Consider the following 19,228-nt stretch of genomic DNA (forward strand, 5'->3'; position numbering starts at 1 on the left):
CGCCGCCGTGACACCGCCCCCGCCCCGCAGCCGCATGCGCAGACGGCGCCGGGAGGCCGCGGCGCTGCCCGGCCCCGCACCGGGCCCCGGCCACAGGTGAGCCCTCCTGCCGCCCCCGGCTCTATCCCGCCGCAGCCGCGGGGGCGGGGGGGTCTTCTCTTCCCCTGCCCCTCCTCGGCCGGGCCTCCTGCGCCTCTCCCGGTGGCCGCCGGGCGCCTCAGCGGGTGTCTGGGACCGTGGCGGTATCTTCGGGGGGGCAGGGGAGGCTCCCCGTGGGCTGGGAGGCGGCCGGCCGGGGAGCTACGCGTGCTTGGCCCAGTTTTGTGAAGGTTTCTCCTGAATCGCGGGCTGAGGGAGCGGTCCAGGACCCGCCCGAGAGGCCGGTCCCGGCCCGCCTGCCTCCTGTGGGCCGTCATCGCGTCTTGGCGTGAATGCAGCGTCACTTGGGCTGTGTGATCCCTGGGCTGTGTGATCCCTGGGCTGTGTGATCCCTGGGCTGTGTGATCCCTGGGCTGTTGCTCCTCAACAGATTCCTCTCCCTCCGAGCAGCTGAGAAAGCGCAATGGGAGTTCAAGGACTTTGGAAGCTGCTTGAGTGCGCTGGGAGACCCATCAACCCAGAGACGCTGGAAGGGAAGATTCTTGCTGTTGGTATCCTTGAAAAGCAGAGCCGAGGACCCAAATTTGCAGGGGAAGTTATTTTAATTATTTAACTTACTTCTAAGCGGTCTGTCGTGTTTAGGTTTTTATTTTAAAGCGTGGCATTTTGAGAAGTAGGTTTTATGCCTTATAATATGGTGAACGATAAGTTCTTTTTTCATCTTTTAAAGAAAGAGACTTTTAAAATAGGCTCATTACGCAAGTGTCGGACTGTAGGATTTTGTGCGTTATAAATAAACAAACTGCTCCCCGTAGGAATGTAAGATGAACAAGTTTTAAGTACTTCTGCATCGACTTTCCTATCATACGCACTGAGCTAAAAGTTGGTAAGATGCAGGAAGCAATTACCCTTCATTCATTTGTAAAAATAACTGGGGAAGTGCTGCTGTCTGCACAGTTATTTTAACTCCAGTTTTTGGTCCAGGGTGATAGGGGCAAGAATGTGTTCTTCTCTGAAGTTTACAAGTATTTGGAGGATCTTGACTTCAGTGAGCCAAGCCTGAAACAGCTGGCAAAAGCCACTCAGTCAAATCTGTGCACTTTATAGAAACTATGCATACAGTATATGTGTTAGCACATTTTTTTCTTCTTAACGGTTCTTTAAGACATCAGTATTTGGTTGAACCAAGCAATCAAGGGAGCCAGAGACCGTGGTGGTAGTTCCATACGGAATGCTCACCTCCTCACTCTGTTTCATCGGCTGTGCAAGTTACTGTTTTTCCGAATTCGGCCTGTCTTTGTTTTTGATGGAGAGGCACCACTTCTGAAGAGACAAACCTTGGTAAGTACCTTTGCTGAGTCATCGCAATGCAAGATAAGATGTATGTCTGCTGGTACTAGGTAGGCATTTTCAGTTTCCTTCTTATTCTGCTTGTGATTCTGAGCCTTGAGGACGGAGGGCTTTTGAAGTGCACTGCTGTGGAGGTGCTCTTGGCAGTCCCAGTCTTGGTTAGCTGTAGGAGCATGCAGAAGCTCCGTTTTGGTATATTCAGGTTTGATTTGCATAGAAACCGGATTTCAGAGAGGTAGATGATGGCATGAGCCTGGGTCTTGCTCCAGAATGGGCCTGAACACAACTCTTGCAAGCTTCTTGTATCCAGAAGCTGAAAGCTATTCCCCAGTCCCACAGAGGATACTGACAGAGAGGTTTAGAGGATCTGAAGACTATGTCCCTGTTGATGTAGGATGAGTTAGAACTTGCTTGTAGACTGACTCAGCATACAAAATTATAGCAGCAATTAATTGGATATGTATCTTCAGCATCCAGCAAAATCTTGTTGCTGTTCATCTTATTTCTACAGGCTAAGCGAAGGCAGAGGAAGGAACTTGCCATCAGTGATTCCAGGAAAACTGCAGAGAAACTCTTGAAAACATTTTTGAAGAGACAGGTGATTAAAACTGCACTTAAAAACAAAAGGCAAGAATAAAAATTATTTTATTTTCCCCTTGTTTCAAAGTGGCAGGTAAGTTTTTATGTAGCTTTTAGTCACTATTGTTTGTTTTTGTTTTTGTTTCTTTCCCTAAGCAATGAAGCTTTTCCCAGTATTACAGAAGTTCGGAGAGCAGAAATTGATGATATGTATGCATTGCCTTCTTTAGAGGATGAAGAGAAGAACAGGTAGGTAGAATTAAGAAAAATAGCTTAAATGGCTATAATAAACTCAGGTAAAAGTATAAAACACATTTTTTTTTTACACTGCTGAAAGGTCTTCGACCCATGAGACTTTGTTGTCTATTAAGTATATTTCTTTATTTCAGTTTCTTTTTGGAGAGTTAGGTTTATAGCTCTCAATACAGAAGCCTTCTAGTTATTTATGGGAAAGTGACAGGAGAAGCCTTCAGCTCACAGTTTAAATTTCTGCAATGGATTCATATTTATGGACAGAAGTGCTACCTCAGTCTCCGTGGCTGTGTCTATACCTCTAAACAACTGATTGTGCAAGCTCAGGTAGCTGATGTGTAGCAGCTGGATTCTGATCTGTTCAGTGGTGCAGCTTCAGCATTAGTGGGCTTTGAATGTGCTTGTCAAACTTGTGACATCTTGAATGGCACTAAGTGGGAATGTGGAGCTATCCATTAGATTATACTTTGCCCATCTTATATGTGCTGACCAAGTAAGAATCAGGTGAAGATTTAAACAGCAACAGTTGTCTCAGTTTAGTTTTAACTTAAATAAGTCTGCCTTCTTGCTTCCTCTTTTGACTTGTATATGTATTTATATGTATGTGTATGTAGGTATGTGTGTATATTTTGATGTTGTATGTGAATTCTTCTACTTAGTGGTGAAGGGATGGCTACTGTCCTTTTGCTTAAAATGGGAATTTTATTTTCCTAGGCAAATATCTACATCTTTTTTCTCTTCATGATTTTTAGTTCAGAGGAGGAAGATGAAAAAGAATGGCAAGCGAGAATGAGCCAAAAACAAATGTTGCAGGTAAGTGCATCCTAATTGCCCTGTTGCTGTGAGCAATCCTCTTCTTCATAAGCAATGCTTAAAAGACAAACAAATTAAAAAAAAAAAAGTGTTTGGAGGGGTAGGTCTTACTATAACATTATTAATTGAACAAACGAGTTAATTTTAAGGACTGTATTAATTCATGCTAATGAGGAAATACAAATATAATTTTCTGCACTAGAATGCAGCAGAATAGGAATTTCTTACTTTTTTTTTTTCTTTTGATTACTGTGTCTGGACACGTGGAGAAGAAATTGTTTTTTGTAGTCATGAGATACATGCGTTTGTACACATGAGTATGCATGTATAAGACAGCATATTTAACACAATTCCCATGATTCTCCAAAAATTAATTGTTGTTGAAGCATTTCAGTCCTTGAGTTTTCACAGATAAAATTCTGCATTACCTTCTGAGGAGAAAATAAATATGTAACCTAAGAAGATGGCATAATGAATAACAAAATTATCTCTGCTTCCATCAAAGTAAAAAAAAGAAAAACAAGCATACTTGGAAGTACTGATTTTCTTTCAGATAATTTGCATTTAGAACCTCTTTCAGGATCAAATCAGACTAGCAGAGGCTTTAGGACCTGCTTCTGTGATGTACACTAAATATCTTTTTGTAAAAACAATAAAATCAAGTTTCTCTGTGTAGTGGACATCTTAATTATGTACTTTACATTGTTAGGTAGTAGTTACCCTTTTTTACTTAACTTTTTTTCACAGTATAGGAAGTAGCAACAATGATTTTGTGGGGGTTTGTTGTTTGGAATGATGCTCCAAATATTTTATTGTTCTTACTGTGCTGTAATATAAAACATGTTTATGTTCTTTTCCATTTTTATAGGAAGAGCTATGTGAAAATCCTCATTCTGTAGATATTGAATCAGAAGATTTCCACAAGTTGCCTCCAGAAATAAAACATGAGATCTTGACTGATATAAAAGAATTTACAAAGCGGAAAAGAACATTATTTGAAGCAATGCCAGAGGTAATATTTAAAATAGATTTTGAGCCATCAGCTATTTCTGTTAATGCAGATGAAGACTACATAAGGGTATCACATCTGGAAGGCTTTACCCCCACTGCTTTTTTAATAAGAGATGTTACCATAAGGGGAAAAAAACCCCAGTGTGATAATGAATCTTAACAGAGCCTTCCTGTGTGTCTGTTCAGAGCCCTGTCTCTTGATTTCCATTAATCTTGGCAGAGCTAATTCAGTTTGGCAAGAATGGAAAAAAAATCATGCTGTGTCTCATGCCTCATCAGCATTAATCCCAAGATTTCATTTGCAAGAACATATTACTGGTGTGGATAAACCAGGCAGAATGAATGCAGCTTAGATTCCAAACCCTCAGGTTATTAGGGAAGCTTCTGTAGCTTAGGCAGGTGTTTAACTGGAGCCATTCTGAGTGAAATGGGGAATCCAGTAGTGCCACTTCTACAAAGCTTTTCAGAGCACAGTTAATTAAAAAAAATACAATAGAAGTCAGATCAAATGGTAGCTTGTGCCCAAGAGTAAGATAAGAACCATCATAATTTTAAAACCATCCAGATGTGGATTCTGTTACAATTGCCTTGTTTTCAAGACAGGGACCAGCTCCTTAGGCCAGCTCAGTTTTGTTGGTCAAGTCACTCTGCTCTCCTTGAGTCTAGTCAGCATCCCAAACTACTTCATGGTACCTTTGAGAACTGTGGTGTGTTACCAGGCTAGTGTTGCTGCTTCTTGGTAGTGCTGCAGTCAGTAAAAAAAAAATGTTACCTGTGCCAAGGAAACTCTTAAAAGGCTCTCCAGGGTGTGATAAATGAACTTGCTTAAAAGGTCAAGTTAGTAATATTTTATTTAATTTGACTTGCTTGTTTGTTTTGTTTGTTTTTAAGGAGTCTGATGACTTTTCCCAGTACCAGCTTAGGGGGTTGCTTAAGAAAAGCAGCCTCAATCGGTGCATAGAAAATGTAGAAAAAGAATTGAATCAACAGCACTCAGGTGAAATCCAAACACAATATGAAAATGAAGGTGGTTTTGTGAAAGAAGTGGAAACGAGGAGGGTAGTCTCTGAAGATACATCTCACTATATCCTAATAAAGGGTATGTCAGATCTTAATTTTGTAAAACCTCTTGTTTAGTGTCTGCAGTCTGTAGCTGTCAGTTTTAAGAAAAACCTGAATATTGTTTGCAGGTGCATTGAAGCCAGTACTTTGTATGAAGGGTCTGTTACTGGTAGACATTAAGGTAGACATAATTAACAGCTATCTGTGAATGCATAGAAAGCTAGTGTACAGAATCACAGAATGGTAAGGGTTGGAAGGGACCTCCGGAGATCATCGAGTCCAACCCCTCCTGCTGGAGCAGGACCAGCACAGAATCTAGGGCAGGTCACACAGAAATGCATCCAAACGGGTCTTGAACATCTTCAGAGAAGGAGACTCCACAACCTCTCTGGGCAGCCTGTTCCAGCACTGTAACCCTGTCAGTAAAGAAGTTCTTCCTTATGTTGAGGAGGAACTTTCTGTGCTCTAGTTTGCATCCATTGCCCCTCATCCTATCACAGGGAATAATGAAAAGAGATTGGCCCCTCTTTGGTACCCACCCTTCAGATATTTATATACATTAGTAAGATCTCTCAGTCTTCTCCTCTCTAGACTAAACAGCCCCAGGTCTCAGCCTTTCCTCATAAGGCAGGTGTTCCAGTCCCTTTATCATCCTAATAGCCCTCCGTTGGACTCTCTCAACTAAGTCCCTGTCCCTCTTGAGCTGGGGAGCCCAGAACTGGACACAATACTCCAGGTGGGATTGTCACTAGGACAGAGTAGAGGGGGAGGAGAACCTTCCTTGACCTGCTGGACACACTCAGTGCACCCCAGGATACTATTAGCCTTCTTGGCCACAAGGGCACATTGATGTCCCATGGATAACTTGGTGTCCACCAGGACTCCAAGGTCCTTCTCCACAGAGCTGCTTAGGTTGGCTCTTAACCTGGTGCATTTTGTTGTTCCTTCCCAGGTGCAGGACTCTACACTTACTCTTGTTGAACCTCATTAGTTTCCTCTTTGCCCAGCTCTCCAGTCTGTCCAGATCTCATTGAATGGCTGCACAGCCTTCAGGTGAATCATCCAATCCTCCCAGCTTCGTATCATCAGCAAACTTGCTGAGGATGCACTCTGTCCGGGTTGTATAGGAAGATATTGAACAGGACTGGGCTCAGCACTGATCCCTGGGGAACTCCACTTGTTATAGGTCTCCAGCTTGACTCTGTGCCATTGATCACCACCCTCTGGGCTCTATTCTTTAGCCAGTTCTTAATCCATCTGACTGTCCACTCTTCTACCCCACACTGCCTGAGCTTGCTCACAAGGATGTTATAGGAGACAGTGTCAAAAGCTTTGCTAAGGTCAAGATAGACTACATCCCCTGGTCTCCCTGCATCTACCCATTCGTTCACAACATCACAGAAGGCTGTCATATTAGTCAAACATGATTTCCCTTTGATAAATCCATGCTGGCTACTGCTGATAGCCTTATTCTGTTCCACGTGCTTAGAAGTGACCACCAGAATGATGTGCTTGATTGTTTTTCAGGGATGGAAGTGAGGCTGACTGGTCTGTAGTTTTCTGGATCTTCCTTCTTGCCCTTTTTGAAGACTGGAGTGACACTGGCCTTCCTCCAGTCCTCAGGCACCTCCTGTTTTCTATGATCTTTCAAAAATGATGGAGAGCAGTAGAGCTACAACATCAGTCAGCTCTCTCAGCACTTGTGGGTGCATCCCATCAGGGCACAGGGATTTGTGTATATTCACTTTGCCCAACTGATCTCTAACCCAGTCTTCATTGACCAGTGAAGAGTCATCCTTCCTCCAGGTCTTACCTCTTATATCCAGGGTCTGGAATTCATAAGGGCTGGTCTTAGGAGTAAAGACTGAAGCAAAGACGGTATTAAATAACTGCATTCTCTGCATCCTCTGTTACCAGGGCTCCCACTTCATTCAGCAGTGAGCCCACATTTTTCCTGTTCCTCCATTTAGCACTGATGTATTTGAAGTAGCACTTCTAGTTTTCTTTTATTTCGTCAGGTTTAGTTCTATGAGGGCTTTGGCCTTCCTTGTTGCCTTTCTACGTACCCTGACAACTGTCCTGTAGTTCTCTCAAGTGACAAGTCCCTTCTTCCACAAACTGTAAATTACTTTCTTCAGGAGCTCCTTGCTCATCCTAGCAGGTCTCCTTCCTTTTCTACCTGATTTTTTTACTTAAAGGAATGCAGCTATCTTGAGTTTGGAGGAAGTGATACTGAAAGTTAACCAACTTTCTTGCCCCCTATCCCCCCCCTTCCAGAGTCTTAGCCTGCAGGATTCCTGCAAGTAGATACTTGAACAGTACAAAGTTAGTCCTCCAGAAGTCCAGGGTTGTAATCTTACTTATTGCCCTGCTTCTTCTTTGTAAAATACTAAACTATCCTGTCATGATCACTGTCCCCAAGACTGTCCCCAGCCAGACCTTTTTTTGGTCATACAAGGTCTTGCAGTGCACCTCTCCTCATAGGCTCCTGCACTACCTGCATCAGGAAGTTATTGATGCACTGCAAGAGTCTTCTAGACTGAGTATGCATGCCTGTTTATTTGTCTTTATATAATGATGTAATTATGTAAAAATGGAGTGTTTGAATAAAGTGGGTTTTTACTAAAAATAACAACAAAAAACTTTATTTCAGGCATTCAAGCAAAAGAAGCTACAAGTAGAGACTTGGAAACTGCTGCAGGATCCTCTTCAAAAGTGCTTGAATTTATTAAATCGAGTAAAATCGATGAGTCTCTTGCTAGTGCAAAGCTAGCTGCCTCTGACAAGTGTCCCACAGAGAAGGATAACAATGTGGTGGCAGCACCACCCTCTCCTCGGACATTGCTTGCTATCCAGGCAGCTATGGTAGAAAGCAGCTCAGAGGAAGAACTGGGGGATGAAGATACAGGACGATTGAAGGTGGATGTGTCTGTAACAGAGGAAGGCAGGGTGTCTCCAAGAGCAAAAATGCTTGAATTTATTAAATCGAGTAAAATCAATGAGTCTCATGCTAGTGCAAAGCTAGCTGCCTCTGACAAGTGTCCCACAGAGAAGGATAACAATGTGGTGGCAGCACCACCCTCTCCTCGGACATTGCTTGCTATCCAGGCAGCTATGGTAGAAAGCAGCTCAGAAGATGAACTGGGGGCTGAAGATACAGGACGATTGAAGGTGGATGTGTCTGTAACAGAAGAAAGTAGGGTGTCTCCAAGAACACTACAGGCAATTCAGCAAGCTCTGAGTGATGGTAATAAAAGGGAGGAAGTTGTTACTGTTAGAACTGATGCTGTGCTACCAGAAAGATCAGAAGAGAAAGATTTTCTGCTTAGGAGCTCAGATGAGGAAGATGAGATTCCTGAAGTTAAGGAGGGTAAAAAAACACCTACACCTACAACTCATTTGTCACACCAAGTGATTATGCAAGACCCTGAATTTGAGCAAAAGAGTCAGGAGTTAGAAAAAAATCTTATTACATCCAAGGTCACCAGTATATCCAGAGCTGAAAATTGCTCTTGTGTTGACAATACTAGAAGAGGCAAAGAAGATGTGGATAAAGAAGAGAATGGTTCCAAAATGGACTTAAATTCCTTGAGAAATAAGGATATAAACTTGTCAAGCAGTTCCCCTCTACAAACCGGTATGGGGGCTTTGATTCAGTCTGAAACAACAGACCTTTCTAAAAATGAGGAAAGTCTGAAAAGTTCTGAAAAGATTGAGGAAGTAATTTTGCAAGCAGAAGAGAATGTATCTGAGGTGCAGAAGGATACTAGACTTCTCCCAGAAGCAGAAGGTTCCGAGGAGAAAAGAGAAGGGATATCCCAGTCTGAAGACAGTGATTCTGATGGTATGTGCTTTCTAATTGTGTATAAAAGAAATTAGGACGTTATTGTATTTGTATTCAGGTGAAGTTAACCTTTTCTCCTACTAAGAAATGCTTTAAAAATACATCTATTCCTACATAAGTAGGAGGAAGGAAAAAATTATCTAATCTGTGTTCTTCCCCTGGTGTTATGTTTTACCATTGAAACCTGATATACAGTATGGAGAAGCAGGAGAACGTTCTCCTCTGTACATTGAGCATGCTTAACTGGTGTATCAATGGTCCACCACTTGGTTTCTGTAGCTTCACAGTTCTTATATCCAGTTACAGCATATAGCAAATAAAAGAAAACTAATTGCCCAAAGTAAAAGACTTGTCCAAATACTTGTTTTTAACAGGCAGTAAGAAACTGAAATCTTTATTTTCTCATCCTAGGAAGCTTTATTGAAGTGGATACTGAAATCAATAACGAGGCTGAGTTTCCTGCTAAATACAGTGAAAAACTGGGTGATGAGACAGTGCTTCCAGAAGTGGAGATAAACAGACATAATATTGTCACACAGGACCTGGTGAAGGAGTCTGATGATGATGAAATGCAGTTTGCAAATGATCAGAATGTTGAAAGAGAAGATGACAGTAAAGATGCACATAATGAGTGGCAAGGCATCAGTTTGGTAACTCAGTGTTTTTTGTTTTGACCTAGTAATGAATTAAGTTCTCTGTCCTCAAGCAGTTTTTAAGGAGGACCATTAAACAGCTTCTTACTGTTTCATTGCTTTCTCATATATGCATTTAATTCTCTGGGAACTGGTTTTTCTTCAAAGATGATGTTTAACTGTAATCTCTTTGAAATTGTAAGGTTTCAGCACTCTGATGAATAGACCTATCTCTGGGCTTATAATTTACTGCATTAGAGAAGCTATGACAGCTTCCAGGCATGAATTAATGGAGTATATACGACTAGAAAAATTATAGTTGGAGACTTAGGTATAAGCAGTTAAGTGAAGAACCAAATTTTAAAAATGATTAAAATCTTGTTTCATTTTTCAGGAAGAACTAGAAGAATTAGAGAATGACCTCTCTGCTGAGCAGAACATGCTTCAGACTCAAAAACAGAAACAGGAACGTGTTGCTGCTTCTGTAACAGGACAGATGTTCTTGGAAAGCCAGGTAGTATTTTTTGAATCATTGCAATTTAATATAGCTTGATGTGGTCTCCACCCCAGTCAAAATTTTTCTCATAAGCTGTTAGTAATTTTGCTTATTTATTGGTCACCTTTTTTCCTCTTGTTTTTTTCAGTCTGCTTCATTTAAAAGACTGCAAGTACTGAGATAATCTGAAATTCCAACAGTTTTAAATAACTGTTAAAACATTATAAAATAGTAATGAAACTGTGAATAAATAAATAAATATTTTTAAGCACTAACTTTTTAAGGTTGGGCTGGTTGGATCTTTGCCTGCTATTCTGAAATATGCAAATTGAAGAAAAAAGATATTAGGATATCATGTTCAGCAACATGTAATTGATCTGATCTGGGTGTTAGGTAAATTGTGATTTCCCCTAGGGACTGAAAAATAAAAGCTTTCAAGAAACGTGTATGGTAGCCCAGGTTGGTGCCCTGGGTAGCTGATTTTAAATAATCTCACCAGTAGTATCTGCATAATCTTGTAACTTCTGTTTCAGTACTGGCATTTAAAAGTTAATGCAGTCTGATACAAGGACTATTTGGAATACAATGTGTTGGGCTTAACATATCCATGATATAGTAGACTAGTGATCGTATCTATGATGTAGTGAACTTATACTATTGAATTAATTCTGAGAAATACATAAATGCTTTTATTTTCTTTGCATAAAAGTATAATTTGGATAGCTTTAAAAAGATTTTTTTTTTTCCTTCATTAAATCTTTGTTCATACTTGTTTCTTCACATGATTTTTTTAAAAGGCAGTAGATGGTGCTTTTGTAATATTACATGCCATGTAATTCTAGGTACACCAATATAGTTGTAAGTCTTTTGACCTTGTGCTTTTGCTTTTTATTACAGTAGAAGTTTTAAGTCTTGAGACTGACTTTTTCAGGGCACAAAAGCCAGCTGCAGTGGAAAAAAGTGTGTGTGTGCATATGTATATGTGTATGTATACATATCACATATATATAATACATTTTACACCTTAGCTTTTGCAGTGATTATTACATCCATCTTGGGAAAGGAGAATAAATGGAAAGCATAATTTCTGGAAATGGTGTAATCCAGAATTGTGTAACTAACACAAGCCTGTAAACCTAGTGTGTGTGAGATATTTAACTGAGGCTAAATAATGTATTCCATAAAAGCAAATTGTGTAAAATGCATCAAAATACATGTTTATCATAACACCATCCAAAGGATTACTAATCTGCCCACTATTTCCTGCTTAATATGACTGTTTCTCATAGGCTTTCGTGCCGTTTTCTGAGCTAAGGTGATGAGTGATTTTTATTTATTTATTATTTATTTAACCTGCATCATTATTTCATGGAGCCCACATTATTGTAATGCATAGACTTTTCTCCATGTCATGGAAAGCACAATACTTAAGTATGTTTGTGTAATTAAGGTAGCAGATTCTCAAGCTATGTAGTACTAGCATGATCAAGTAATGCTTGACTTATGTGGCACTACTTGCCTGAGATGAGTCAGTGTGGGTCTAGCAGTTCTGAGTCAGGCAGAAGATTAAAAGAAATTAATTTTTCAGACGGAATGTGAAGTGATTTCTCTCCATCCTACAGGAACTTCTCCGTCTGTTTGGCATTCCATATATTGAAGCTCCGATGGAGGCAGAGGCGCAGTGTGCAATGTTGGACCTTACTGATCAGACCTCAGGGACCATCACTGATGATAGTGACGTTTGGTTATTTGGTGCACGACATGTTTATAAAAATTTCTTCAGTCAAAACAAATATGTGGAGTATTACCAGTATGTTGATTTTCAAAACCAGCTAGGTAAGTCTCAGGTATTTATTTGTTGGGTACGTGGCAGTCCTGCCTTACTAAGGGCTGTATCTTTTTTAAGTTATATTTCCTACAGAATTTTGTGTGTCTGTTACCTCAGTGCCCATTCTTTTAAAAAGTCTAAAGATATTCAGTTGGTATTGCTGTTTTTACTGCCAGATGACCCCTCTGAATTTGCAGGCACCTGCTGTTGACACACTGAGTTAGTGTGATGATCATCAAGGCGGGAGGTATTAAACTATGGTACCAGTGGGTAAATGTCAGCATGACTTGTCTGACATGGTGGGAAAGTTATATTCTGATGTCATCAGATCTGTAGTCTGGAAATAGAAGTTGATTTTGGACATACTGACACATAATGTATTAGAAGAGGATCTGGCATATGTATATGCTTTATGAAAGGTTTTTCATGTAGTTAAGACTGACAGCTTTTTTCTTTGATAAGATTGTTCTTGTACTAGTCTAATCAGATTATTGCTAATTATGTTGAACTACTAAACTCAGTGTCACATAGTGTGTTAAGGAAAGTATGAGCCAATTTTAGCTTTTTTCTTATGCCTTGTTTAAGCAGAACTCTGTTAATGAATTTTGACACTTTCAAGTTGAGAGAGGCTATAGATTTTGAAATACTATTTTACTGTCCAAAGCATGTAAAATTTCACCACATTTTTATGTTGTTAAAAATGTATCTTTGGTTTCTTCTCCCAGTACACTGAATTAAGTATTTTCTTCTCATACCTACTTTGGTATGCTGCTGTGGCTTACTTGCTGTAAAAGTGTGTGTGGATTTTTAGCTGTTATTAATGTAATACATTAGAGCTTGCTTTACTTATTGGGCAAAAATAGTTAGCATTGGTCTTCATGTCACATTCCTCTGCAGCTCCTTTTCCGTGCATTACCTAATTATTCTTTCTTGACAGTTGATGGATATCCTGGCTAGCATGCTGATGGTCTTGTTTTGTGTGCCTAGACACACATTCCTCCTTTTCATTACTGATTTTTTTTATTACTATTTTTAAAATCTAGACACCTGAGGCTAGTCACTGAAAATTGGTCTTGTTGCCTCAGATCTTACAGCATAGCAAGTAGAAGTGGCCAGCTGAGTTCTTCCTTCTTTCTAGCTGTTTCACAGGCCCTTTTGCTTGACTTAATAATTGCAGTGGCACAGGGCAAATGGCTTCCAGTGTGGAAACACTTCAAAGCAGTAGAGGCATTGATATTATGGACTAGAATTCAAAACTAAGGACTTGAATGTTTTTATTTCTGATTTGGGAGTTACTAAATTCAAGTCAGCCTCAGATGAGAAAAGGACAGTAACTGGAGAAATATCTTTAAAATAACATATCTTGGCATGTAGAAACCCAGGATATCCCAGTGGTCTTCACATTGTCACTTTTAATTTGGCAAGATTTATTTACCAGGTTAGCAGAGCCACTGGTGCTTGACATAGCAGCAGCATATCAACACTGCAACATGGTTAGCAGATTCTGATGTTGAATTAAATTGAATTTTACAGAGTTACTTTCTATGTGTTCATTTTGATTTCTTGCCTTTCAGGTAATTTGTGATTTGTTAATTTGTAAGAGAACAGACAGTGAAGCCACTGGTTTTGTTTGATTTACTCACATTCCTTTACAGGGTTGGATCGAAGCAAGCTAATTAATTTGGCATACTTGCTTGGAAGTGACTACACTGAGGGCATCCCAAATGTTGGCTTTGTAACAGCGATGGAGATTTTAAATGAGTTTCCTGGACATGGATTGGAACCTCTCCTAAAATTCGCGTATGCTTTGTCGTATTTTGTTTTTTTTGTCTTTCCATAAAATGAATATTAGTCAGTATACGTTTCTGCTGCTTATGCATACAACAGATCATTAAGGAGACTAAGGTGACTGTAAAATATGTGACATCGTTCTATTGCTATTTTAAATAGCAAGTAAATAAGGTGACATGGTGGTACAGAAATTAATTACTGTGAGACTAATGAAGACAACAGAACAGCTGCAGAACTGTGTGACTGCCTCTGAGTTCATTGCAGAGCTGGATCCCTAGTGGAGTGGAGGTTGTTTCTCCCTGAGTTTGTGAGAAGGTGCTGTAGCTTGCTCGTAGAGACAAAAAGACTTGATGAGTGAGGGATGGATGACCTGGAAAGACACAGACAGGTAGGCTGTGGGAAAGGACAAGATTTGAAGAGGGCCAGGTCATTGTATTGGCACTGGCAAGGATGGTGATTTCTTTTTTTTTTTTTGTGTTCTAAAAGTGATCATTATATCTAGAAGATCCTTCCCAAGTGAGGGAGAATTTAAAGCCTTCTCTCTGGCAGCTTATGGGGAATCCAAGTGATGTTTGCTGATGTGGCTTACAACGGCTGCATTTACTGTATGTGTTTTGTCATTTCTGCTTTCAGATTATATATGTCTTTGGCCACTTTTATTTGGAAATTTTCTGCCTCAGCTTGTGTAGTAACTGAGGGAGGTAGACTACTGAAGGCTGTTGAAGTTATTACAGTTAGCATGGTGGCTCTTGGTACGGCAAATTATAGTTTATGAAGGCAAATTAATACTCTTCTGTTTTTCAGTGAGTGGTGGAATGAGGCTCAGAAGAATAAGAAACTGAGACCAAATCCACATGATACCAAAGTAAAGAAGAAGCTGCGGGAGCTGCAGCTTTCTGCCGGTTTCCCAAATCCAGCAGTGGCAGAAGCATACCTGAAGCCTGTGGTGGATGAGACAAGGGGTTCGTTCACCTGGGGAAAGCCTGATGTAGAGCAGATCAGAGAATATCCTTTTACTGTATGACAGGACGTGTCAGCTAGAAGTACTCAAAGTTCTTAAGGCTTGTTATTCAGTAATGGAGTGTCAAATTCTTAACATCTCTATGTGAGGGGCTCCTAGCCTTGTCTGCATGTGCTTTCCTACAATGATGCCAGCTCTGGAATGGCAGGAGGGGAATGCAGCTGTGCATGTGTGGCACTCAGGGCTCCTCTGCCCTCCTGAGAGTGGGCTGCTTCACTTTGCACGCAAAGAGTTTTGTAGCTAGGATGCCTGGTTCATTGCAGTGATACATCTCTGCAACTGTGCTGTGCCTATTTCTAGACTTAGAGTAGAATTGTTTGCATGCATCTGATGTATGCTTTCCATCTTGCACAAAAAAGTTTCAAAACCTAGTCAGAAATGGTGATTCGGTTTGTGTTTTATCCTTAGTTATTCACTGCATTTCCATTTCTTGCCCTAACGTTGGCTGCTTACATCTGTTGCAGCTTGAGCTGCAGTGTATTGTTAAAAAGTAGATGGTGTTGTGTGCAGAGCTAATAGTGTTTTGAACAGAAAAAGAAACTTTGGTGTGTGCAAGTGTCAAAAAAATTTTACTTAGAGCTGTTTTACCTTACAGCAGTAACATACAGCCAAATTGAGTTCTGTCTTCACTGAGACATGTTTTTGGAAATGTTGATATTAGAGAAGAAGTTCTATAACTAAGAGATGTAACAGTGTAATTAAGATGCATAGCATAAAACTGGAACCATGCACGTAAGTGAGCTGTAATAACTTATGTTCTGCAATTTTGTTGTAGAAAAAGCTTTGAAGTAGGGGAACTTTCCTCCAGAAATTGTTTATTTGAAGAGCTTTCATTTTATGTGTTTACAAAATAATAGTAATACCCATTTTGTAAAGTTCCTTAACTTTCTGCACATTCTGTCAGGATCACTTTGGCTGGACTAGGACAAAGATAGATGAAATCCTTTTGCCAGTGATGAAACAGCTGAACTTGCAGCAGGTAAAGTGTGAAACTATGTATAGTTTAAGGGTAACTGGGAAATTGTAAGAGAAGCATCTTAAAATAAAGGCAAGGCTTTAATCTAAAATACATTTCTCAAACTGGGATTTGGCCATATTTTTTATCTTAATATATATTTTAGAGGCCATTACATTTACTTTTCCAGAAATTTCAATTGTTGGTTTCAAATTCTGTTATCTATCAAGTGCCAATCTCAAGTCCACGTTGCTGTTTGTTCTGGATGTAGCTTAAACTATGGGTACCTGAGACATCTTTAGTACTTCTGAAAGACAACTTGTTGTCTCTTAAAATGTTTCATGAAAATGCCCCTAAGATTTTGGTGAAGCGAGACTGATTACTGGGTACCATCCATATCCTTTGAGGAGAAGCACAGGCTGAACTGTTGAGCAAATGCCCATTAATAATATTACTCTAATTTCTGAGTAAATGTTCTGTCAACTGTAATTAAACTTAAAAGTGAAGAGTGGTGTGTACTGTGATACTGTGAAAGTCACCTAAGATTTTTTTCAGGGAGAATAGAGAGGACTATTTTAGTCTATGCAGGAAGCCTAGCTGTGGTTGAGTAACGGGGACCCATTGTGTCTGACTACTTCTAGTTCTGCTCTTAATTCTTTATACTGTAGCAGCATGTGTTACAATGAACTTGAGTCAAATGCCCACATTTTGTTGCACTGGTGTATGCACATGTAAAGTGCACTTATATTGTGGTTTGGGCCCAACATGACAACAAAGGAACAGCCCCAAGGCGGCTCACTCAACTGCCCCCACACACACTCTGGGTTGAGGAGGACAAAGCTCATGGATCAAGACAAAGGACAAGGAGAGTTCTTCACCAATTAAGGTCCCGAGCAAAGCAGACTCATCTTGGGGAAAAAAATAATAATTTAATTTCACACTAATGAAACACACACAGGACACAGACAACACACAGAGTAGGGCTTGCATATGTTACCCCACCCCTGCCTTCTTCCTGGGCCCAAATCACTTTGTTTGTGATTTCTCTCCCTCCTTCCCCCCAGAGGCACAGGGGGACAGGGGATGGGGTTTAGAGTCACTTCACAGGCTGGTGGTTCCTGCCGCTCCTTCCTCCTCAGGAAGGATTCCTTAGTCCTTCCCTGCTTCCCCACAGGGTCTCTCCTATGGGAGAGAATCCTCCAGGAACCTCTCCTTCATGTGTCCTTCCCACGAGGTCAGGAGCTGCTCCAGCCTGGGCTTCCCACAGAGTCACGGGCTGCTTCGGGAACAGCCACCTCCCCTGGCGCCAGGGTCTTCCAAAGCTGCATAATCAGAGTCCACAGGCAGCAAATCCACTGGCCACAAAATCCAAGTCCAGTGGCCAGATTCACCCCTGCTGGCACCTTCAGGGAGTGTTCCACCATGTTCCTTCACAAGTGCAGGGAGGTAGCAGCCATCTCACCATGGGTTGCAGGGAGACTTCTGCTTGGGCACCTTCTTCCCCTTCTTCCTTACCAACCACCAGCTCTGCTCTCCTCCTCCAGCACAGCTCCTCTCCCCTGAGTGCTTCTCTGCTCAGGCATTATGTTGAGTCTGTTGTATGTTAATCGCAGAGGTGCGTCTATTGTCCCTCTAATGAATCCTTGGCTGGGTTTGGAGCAGGGGGATCATCTCAGCTTCTCACTGGAGCCACTCCTGTGGCCCTTCCCCTGCTACCAAATTAAACCCACCAAACCAAACCAGAACAACTTAAAACATTTGCTTACTAAACATTCTGTTGTTTTAACAGTTTGAAGCTAAGGATTGTTTATAAAGACATACTTAAGAGTACTACAGAGGTTCTCTGTATTAGGGTTGAAAATAGCAACATATGTCTGATCATCAGCAGCACAATGTTTATAAAATTTAACTGGAGTTTGCTTACTATTTAGTTTCTCTGAAGGTTTTTGTGGCATAATTTATAATAACTATAATAACATATCACTGCTTGCATCTATTTGCATGCATATTCATTAGTCCTCTGTCCTCATTTAATTTGAGGTGCCTTATAGTATAGCTGAGATAACAACTGAATTCCCATCACAAAAACATCTTAAGGCGTTTCTCTGTTTTGTTTTTGATAGACTCAGCTTCGAATTGATTCATTCTTCAGACTAGCACAGCATGAAAAACAAGCTATTAAAAGTCAGAGGCTGCGCAGAGCTGTGACTTGCCTGAAGAGAAAGGAAAAAGAAGTCGATGAAATTCAGGAGGCTGCTGCTGTTATGGAGATTGAACCTAAACAGCGTGAGGAAAGGAAAGGGGAAGGTGCTGCAGGCTGTGCAAATTATCAGGCTGTGGCAACAGAAATCCAAAGTGGAAAGAGAAGAAAACATTCAGATTCCAGGAAAGAACATTTGTATGGAGGTGGCTTTATTGGGAATTTGCATCTTTCGGAAACCTCTAGTGACTCCTCAGTAGAGCAGTTGGAAAGCAGACATTTAGGCAAGAGCAAAAAGAGGAGGAATGTCTCTGCAATGGAGACAGCAGACCATAAACAGAAGAAGGGATGCAGTAGCTCAAGTGATGAGGATGAAGAACTGGGAAATGTTGTCATGGTGACTGCCAAGCCTGTGTTTGAAGGCAGAAGAAAGAAATCACAGCGTAAGAGAGGAAGAAAAAAGAAAAATTCTTAAAGAAAAAAGGTCTTTAAAAACCAAGGCTACATGTGTGTGGGTTTTTATGCCTTAAGCTTTGTAAATATTCTAATGAATTTTTGATAAATAATAAATTATTCCTATATGTCATGTATTTGTCATGAATTTTGTGGGAAAAAAAAATAGCACATTTACTTATGTCAGATTCAGTATATATATGCCCATTCATTTGTGTTCTGAGGTGAAATAGCTGTTAAAAATCACGTGCAATCTGTTGCATCCTTAACTTCAAATTTTAATACAATTTTGAAAGCCACTTGGATCATTTAAAGAGGCTGAGAGAATGAAAATCTGCTCAATTAGTGCTGTTTACATTATTCTCTTCACTGTGGCTGTATCAAAAATTTTGTGCTCAAAGTAATGTTGCTTATTGAACTATTCCTGAGACAATATAAGCCCTTGTAACATCTCAGGAAAAATCATACAGTACAGTAAGTCCTTAGATAATCTGAGGTGCCATCATTCACAGAATGTTAGGGGTTGGCAGGGACCTCTGGAGATCATTGAGTCCAACCCTCCTGCCAGAGCAGGACCACCACAGAAACTAGGGCAGGTCACTCTTGAAAGTCTTCAGATAAGGAGACTCCTCAACATCTTGGCAGCCTGTTCCAGTGTTCTGTAACCCTTGCAGTAAAGAAGTGCTTCTTCATGTTGAGGTGGAACTTCCTGTGTTCTAGTTTGCATATATTGCCCCTTGTCCTATCACAGGGCATGACTGAAAACAGGTTGGCCCCTTCTCCTTGACACCCACCCTTCAGATATTTATATACATTAATAAGATCCCCGCTCACTTTTCTTC

General features: G+C 40.6%; 1 protein-coding gene across 3 annotated transcripts; it reads left to right on the forward strand.

The window, feature by feature from the left end:
* Positions 1 to 51: 51 nt before the first annotated feature.
* On the forward strand, positions 52 to 18,519 carry ERCC5 (ERCC excision repair 5, endonuclease). Of its 3 annotated transcripts, none has more exons than XM_051631963.1 (16): positions 52 to 96; positions 530 to 650; positions 1,265 to 1,440; positions 1,961 to 2,076; positions 2,185 to 2,277; positions 3,033 to 3,093; positions 3,962 to 4,105; positions 4,996 to 5,203; positions 7,820 to 9,010; positions 9,422 to 9,660; positions 10,037 to 10,156; positions 11,761 to 11,974; positions 13,622 to 13,766; positions 14,562 to 14,762; positions 15,673 to 15,757; positions 17,857 to 18,519. In XM_051631963.1, exons 2-16 carry the CDS (start codon positions 563 to 565, stop codon positions 18,406 to 18,408), a joined length of 3,633 nt encoding a protein of 1,210 aa, XP_051487923.1. In that variant the 5' UTR covers positions 52 to 96; positions 530 to 562; the 3' UTR covers positions 18,409 to 18,519. The 3 variants fall into 3 exon arrangements, with proteins under 3 accessions (XP_051487923.1, XP_051487932.1, XP_051487941.1); XM_051631972.1 differs by having other exon boundaries at positions 68 to 96; positions 550 to 650; XM_051631981.1 differs by lacking the exons at positions 52 to 96; positions 530 to 650; positions 1,265 to 1,440 and having other exon boundaries at positions 1,981 to 2,047.
* The last annotated feature ends 709 nt before the right edge of the window (positions 18,520 to 19,228 follow it).

Source organism: Apus apus, chromosome 1 (assembly GCF_020740795.1).
Source record: "Apus apus isolate bApuApu2 chromosome 1, bApuApu2.pri.cur, whole genome shotgun sequence".
NCBI classification, from domain to species: Eukaryota; Metazoa; Chordata; class Aves; order Apodiformes; family Apodidae; genus Apus; species Apus apus.

What these genes read in the sequence shown, in the direction of transcription:
- ERCC5 (XM_051631963.1), top strand. Translation starts at nt 563, where the DNA reads ATGGGAGTTCAAGGACTTTGGAAGCTGCTTGAGTGCGCTGGGAGACCC. An exon ending in AGGGAAGATTCTTGCTGTTG is followed by an intron (nt 651 to 1,264) that starts GTATCCTTGAAA and finishes CGGTTCTTTAAG; the next exon opens with ACATCAGTATTTGGTTGAAC. An exon ending in AGATGTTCTTGGAAAGCCAG is followed by an intron (nt 10,157 to 11,760) that starts GTAGTATTTTTT and finishes TCCATCCTACAG; the next exon opens with GAACTTCTCCGTCTGTTTGG.